Source organism: Artibeus jamaicensis, unplaced genomic scaffold (assembly GCF_021234435.1).
Source record: "Artibeus jamaicensis isolate MK-2021 breed Jamaican fruit bat unplaced genomic scaffold, CSHL_Jam_final contig_2566, whole genome shotgun sequence".
In the NCBI taxonomy this organism is placed as follows: domain Eukaryota; kingdom Metazoa; phylum Chordata; class Mammalia; order Chiroptera; family Phyllostomidae; genus Artibeus; species Artibeus jamaicensis.
Genome location: NW_026521552.1, coordinates 763,196 through 770,221, shown reverse-complemented (window position 1 = coordinate 770,221; position 7,026 = coordinate 763,196). Strand labels below are relative to the sequence as shown.

Sequence of the window (7,026 nt, the reverse complement as noted above, 5' to 3'; positions counted from 1 at the left end):
TGTTTTCTGTGGTATTTCAACTATTACCCTTTCTTTTTAGTGTGAACTTTAATGTGTTCACCATGCGCTGTTATGGGCTGAGCACTGTGTGTCCCGCAAAACAGAAACACATATTTTGAAAATGCAGGAAAACAGTGAGATCATTGAATACACTGGACCCTCTGTATGTCTAGAAAACAACTGGGCATATCAAGTTTTCTTATCCTATTGCCATTATATGCCAAGGGATGTGAGAACAATGGCTGCCAACTCTGAGCAAGTGTTGATCCTCTTTCGTGTGACTTTTTCTCATTGTAAGATACTTGGACTTTCTGCAACTAATTAAAGTTTTTTGAAGTATAGAACAATGTGATTTGTTTAAAAATTGCTTTAAGTTCAATGTACATTCACCTGTGTTTCATATCTGTGAAACTTTATTTTGTGTCTATCAGCTGTGTCATCAGCAGACAACAAGGACATCTTGCAAAGGTCAGGAATAGAAGATTCATTTTTTGAAGCAACCCTGGTAAGATATGAGAGGTGTGCCTTTGATACTGAGAAGGGATTGCATGACAAGAAAGAAAAAATGTTTAAATGGAGAGAATTAACTTTGGAATATTATTCATGAAAATTTCTTGTTATCTAAATGTGTGAATAATATTGCAAATTTGGGAAAACTTCCACTTTGAACCAGTTACCTTTACAGATCAATGTATTTCCAAATAGGAAGACTGAAAACAATATTCTATATGTACGTATTCTTCTAAAGCACAGGTGGCAAACTAAAGTCCTCCAGGCCAAATCAGGCCCTCCACTTTCTCTTATCCAATGCAGAACCTTGTTCCTACCTGGTGGCAGTGCCAACCTCATTGCCCCTGTTTAAGAAATACTTACTATTACATAATCTTAAAATCACATGCAGCCCACTGAGGGCAACGGTAAGGCTCCTATGGCCCCTGGTGAAAATGAGTTTAACACCCCTGTTCTAAAGGCAGTCTGGAAAGTCTAGGAAATCTCATAGTTAGTATGTGTAATCATTTGGATTGTTTAAAATGTAGAGTGGGAATAAATGTTTAGTCTATAATTTGTGCAATGTAGTCATTTAGAATGCATGTAGAAAGCTTAAATGTGATCAGTTTGATAATCCCTTTCCTCAAGAAATATATACTTTTTTTAGAAATAACGTATTCTTTTATTTCATTGTATAATAATTTCATGAACTTGAACATGACTTTTATTTTTTTATTTTTTTTATTTTTTTTTGAACATGACTTTTAATATAACCAAAGTGGTTTTACAGGGATCACAGGATGGTTATTTGTTAATAAGTGCACATGTTAATGAAGTTATGGATATCATTAAATGCATTTCTGTGTTAAATGTTTACCAGGGTCCTTGGGATGCAGACAGAAGTAGTCAATGCAATGAACATTGGAAGAATTTTATGCATAAGATTCAGCTTCTAGACAGCCATTGTGAAGGTGGAAATGTCTTTGAACAAATGTCAGATCCCAATACTCATGGGGTTTTTCCTACTGTGGAGAAGACAAAAACCCAAAGTAAAAATATCAAATGTTTAAATCAATCTTCAAATAATGCTAAAGAAACCAATATTGTGGTCAGGGACAAAGTTCACAAATATTTACCATGTGGAAAATTCTTCAATCAAATATCTAATCTAAATAAACTTAACAAAATAGGTCCCAGCAAAGAACACAATTGTAAAGACTGTGGTAAAACAGGTCATTGGTTTTCAGGTGGAACTCTGCATGAAAAAAATTATCCTGGACAGAAGCCTGATGTTTGTAAAGACTATGGCAAAGCAACTTGGATTACCTCAACCCTTTCTAATCATCACACTATTCACACTAAAAATGAGTCAGATAAAGGTATAGAATGTGCTAAAACCTTTAGCTGGTCCTCAAATTTCAATGATACTCAGAAAATTCATACAAGAGAGAAATTTTTCAAACATAGTGAATGTGGCAGTGCCTTTACAAAGTCCTATAATCTTGCTCAGCATCACAGAATTCATACTGGTGAAAACCCTAACATGTGTAGAGAATGTGGGAAAGCCTTTAGGTGTATTTCCAATCTTATACGACATCAGAAAATTCATATTGGAGAGAAGCCTTATGAATATACAAAATGTGGCGAAGCCTTTAGCCGGACCTCATACCTTACTCAACATCTGAAAATTCATACTGGAGACAAGCCTTATGAATGTACACGATGTGGAAAAGCCTTTAGGTGGAGCTCAGCCCTTACCCGACATCAGAGAATTCACACTGGAGACAAGCCTTATGAATGTACACAGTGTGGCAAAACCTTTAACTTGAACTCAAACCTTACTCAACATCAGAAAATTCATACTGGAGACAAGCCTTATGAATGTACTCAATGTGGAAAAGCCTTTAGGTGGAGCTCAGCCCTTACCCGACATCAGAAAATTCATACTGGAGACAAGCCTTATAAATGTACACAATGTGGAAAAACCTTTAACTCGAACTCAAACCTTACCCAACATCAGAAAATTCATACCGGAGACAAGCCTTATAAATGTACACAATGTGGCAAAACCTTTAACTCGAACTCAAACCTTACCAAACATCAGAAAATTCATACCGGAGACAAGCCTTATGAGTGTACTCAATGTGGCAAAGCCTTTAGCCAAAACTCAAACCTTATCAAACATCAAAAAATTCATACTGGAGACAAGCCTTATAAATGTACACAATGTGGCAAAACCTTTAACTCAAACTCAAACCTTACCGAGCATCAGAAAATTCATACTGGAGAGAAGCCTTATGAATGTACACAATGTGGGAAAGCCTTTAGGTGGACCTCAAACCTTATACAGCATCAGAAAAGTCATACTGGTGAAAAGCCTTATGAATGTACACAATGTGGGAAAGCCTTTAGCCGAAACTCAAACCTTATCAAACATCAGAAAATTCATACTGGAGAGGAGCCTTATGAATGTACACAATGTGGCAAAACCTTTAACTTGAACTCAAACCTTACTCAACGTCAGAAAATTCATACTGGAGACAAGTCTTATGAATGTACTCAATGTGGAAAAGCCTTTAGGTGGACCTCAAACCTTATACAACATCAGAAAATTCATATTGGAGAGAAGCCTTATGAATGTATACAATGTGGCAAAGCCTTTAGGTGGACCTCACACCTTATACAACATCAGAAAATTCATATTGGAGACAAGTCTTATGAATGTACTCAATGTAGAAAAGCCTTTAGGTGGACCTCAAACCTTATACAACATCAGAAAATTCATATTGGAGAGAAGCCTTATGAATGTATACAATGTGGCAAAGCCTTTAGGTGGAGCTCAGCCCTTACCCGACATCAGAGAATTCACACTGGAGACAAGCCTTATGAATGTACACAGTGTGGCAAAACCTTTAACTTGAACTCAAACCTTACTCAACATCAGAAAATTCATACCGGAGACCAGCCTTATGAATGTACACAGTGTGGCAAAACCTTTAACTTGAACTCAAACCTTACCAAACATCAGAAAATTCATACTGGAGACAAGCCTTATGAATGTACTCAGTGTGGCAAAGCTTTTAGGTGGACCTCAAACCTTATACAACATCAGAAAATTCATACTGGAGACAAGCCTTATAAATGTACACAATGTGGCAAAACCTTTAACTCAAACTCAAACCTTACCGAGCATCAGAAAATTCATACTGGAGAGAAGCCTTATAAATGTACACAATGTGGAAAAGCCTTTAGCCAGAATTCAACCCTTACCAAACATCAGAAAATTCATACTGAAGAGAAGGCTTATGAATGCATACAATGTGGCAAAGCCTTTAGGTGGACCTCAAACCTTATACAGCATCAGAAAATTCATACTGGTGAAAAGCCTTATATATGTAATGTATGTGGTAGTACCTTTAACCTGTCCTGTGACCTTTCTCAGCATCAGAAAGTTCATATAAATGAGAAACCTTCTAAGTGTTGAACATGTGATAAAGCATTTTTACAGTCCTCAAACCTTACTCAACATCCAATAATTCACACAGAAGGAATGCCTTATACATGTACCTTACTTGGTAAAGGCTTTAAACAGTCCTCAATGCCCATTCTTCCTAAAATATATTTATACCATACTGAAGCCTTTTAAATGTACCTGATGGGATAAAGCCTTTAGCCACTTCCAACCTTTAGTAAACTTCAGAGAATTCATACTGGACACAAGGCTTATTAATGTGCACTAGGTGGCAAAACTTTTTGACATCAGTTCATTCATACTGGAGAGAGACCTTACAGGTCATCCATATAAAAGTAGTGTACATAACAAGTGTTTTAATCATCAGAGCTGACTTAACCAACATGATGGACATTCATCTTCAGAAAAACTGTATAAATATAGAGACTGTGGCAATATTTTAACCTATATTCAAAATGTACCCAACATTTTAAAGCTTTTTTTAATATTGACTTCTTTTGTGGCATATGAGAATTCACACTATAAAAAATGGAAAGGGAAATTGTAGAAAATCATTTAGGTTGACCTACAGTCTCATTATAAATCGGGAAATGCACAGTGGTGTGGAATTCTATATTCATAAAGTGATAGTCTTTTGTGAAATTACACAGTTCCCATAACCCCAAAGAATTTATACCTAAACGTGACTGGAAAGGTATAAAATTTCAGGAAAATATGTCATTGAAAACCAGGCTCAAAATATCATAATTCAGAGTAGAAAGTTAATGATAGGTTTCAGGTATTGCTCTAAATCAGAATATTACTACAGTGAATCACACAAAGTTTAAAAATACCAATCATTACTTTTCAGTGTGCTTCAAAATGTTGAGGGGATGGATGTCTAGATATGTATAATCACTCAGAATATAAACTATTGTGTATTGACAACATTTGAAATATTTTGAGAAACAAATATTAAATTGAATCCAGTCTCCCAACAGTTGATGCTACTATGTTTTCACTCCTGGTGTGTATAAAATCAATGGGTTAATTATTGGTTCCTTAACAACTTGTGAACTGTTGTATATTAGGTAAGGTTTACTCATAATTACATTTGCATAGAGATTGACACTGTAATGCACAATGCATGGAAAAAATCTAACTGAAGTTGCTATTTTTAGGTTTCTCTGAATTTGGTGCATGTTACAATGGAAGTCATGCTATTTTGCATTATAGTAAGACATAGAAATAGTATAAATTGTAACTGTTTTTCTAAACCTCCCTTTAAAGAAACTGCCAATTTGTTAAAATCCTGATGTGTCTTCAGAGTAGTCATAGTTGAATATTAGTTGATGTGGTTGGAATAAAAAGCCATCAGCAATATGTGAGGGAATATAGACAGCTCATCCCTCAGTGCATAACATTGTTACTCATCTATGTTTGCTCAACAGTTAGCCTCTGGTTAGAAAAACAAAGAAAACTGCACTATGGGATCATAATATACAAGAATAGTAACACTCCCAAATGTTTGCATTGATGGCATTGAGAAATGGTAACACAATTGTATTGTGATTTTTTTATTTAGATGATGTGTGAATTTATACTTTTTATGAATAAAGGTGGATATACTGGAACATTTGTGTGTCTTTAATGTTCCTCAAGTTTATAGATAACATGTCATTTTATAATGCAGTGCAGTTCCTTAGCAGTTTCTTTCCTTTGTGTCCTTAGACATTAAATAATGTGAATATTCCCTCTTACTGATATATTTTTATTGTACCTAATGGAACATTCTGGTAGTTACAATAGATGATATGTATGTTTTGAAGACTTCGGCTAAGCTACTTTATGATACTGCTGTGGTGGCATTTATTTTCTGTAACTAGGAACCTTGAACTGCCACAACCTTCTCCTGCAATTTCACACAGTAGACAGCATCTCACAGAGTCACAGTTATATGTCCCTTCTTAACCTGACTTACTGGCAGCTGCTGTGAGCAACAGTCTTTCTTCCTCCTCAGGCCTTTCACCACACATGGCCATTAGATAAGATCTCTGAACACTCTACCAATATCTTTTTTTTTTTGTTTATTTTGAGCAATTGAAACTTAGCTCAAGAACCCCAACAACCTCCACAGAAGAACCATAATAAAATTATATGTCCTAGGATCTTCCACAGTCTCCCAGCATCCTGCCTCATCCTCACATGTAGCTGCTGTATGCCTGCTGTGTACATCTCCCAGGCTCTGTAGGGAATAAAGGTGGCTGTTTCAATTTCTCTTATGGTCATTAATGTAACTGCTGCTCACTATCCAGTACCGGGGTGCTCTGCTGTAACAAATGCTAATTTTATTTTTGGCTTTATTTTTTTAAATAAACATTTTAAAAAATAAAATAAAATAAATATTTTATTTATTGAATTTTAGAGAGAAGGGAAGGGAGAATAAAAGAAGGAGAGAAGGAGAGAAACATCAATGTGCTGTTTCCTCTCACATGGTCACACTGAGGACCTAGCCCACAATCCAGGCATGTGCCCTGACTGAGGGTCAAACTGCCCACCCTTTGGTTAGCAGCCCCTGCTATACCCACTGAGCTACACCAGCAGGGCAAATGCTAATTTTTTAAAGTGGGGACAACTCTTCTTGAACAGCACTAAAATAATTTTTTAAAGATTTTATTTATTTATTTTTGAGAGGAAGGGAAGGGGAGAAGGAGAGAAACATCAATGTATGGTTGCCTCTCGTGCGTCCCCTGCTGGGAACTGGCCTGAAACCCAGGCATGTGCCCTGACTGGCAATCGAACTGTGATCGTGTGGTTTGCAGGCCCACACTCAATCCATTAAGCTACACCAGCCAGGGTCTAAAATAATTTTTTTAAGTGCCAACAAATATAATTTCAGAGTTCTCATTAATACTTTTTTTTAAAATTACTTCAATAAAGATTCTTTTTTACAGATTCACATTATCACGCAATGTTTCTTGACTATTCTATACCATTACCATATGACAGGAGACAGGAGTCACCTGTCAAAGTCATTACATCTGGATTTAATATTAGAATCAAGATATGCAATAGTGACAACTAGT

At 36.0% G+C, this 7,026-nt stretch overlaps 1 protein-coding gene across 1 annotated transcript; it reads left to right on the top strand.

The window, feature by feature from the left end:
* The first annotated feature begins 446 nt into the window (after positions 1 to 446).
* On the top strand, positions 447 to 5,553 carry LOC128626969 (zinc finger protein 345-like). Its single transcript, XM_053662573.1, has 2 exons — positions 447 to 505; positions 1,370 to 5,553. Exon 2 carries the CDS (start codon positions 1,424 to 1,426, stop codon positions 3,971 to 3,973), a length of 2,550 nt encoding a protein of 849 aa, XP_053518548.1. The 5' UTR covers positions 447 to 505; positions 1,370 to 1,423; the 3' UTR covers positions 3,974 to 5,553.
* Positions 5,554 to 7,026: the final 1,473 nt, after the last annotated feature.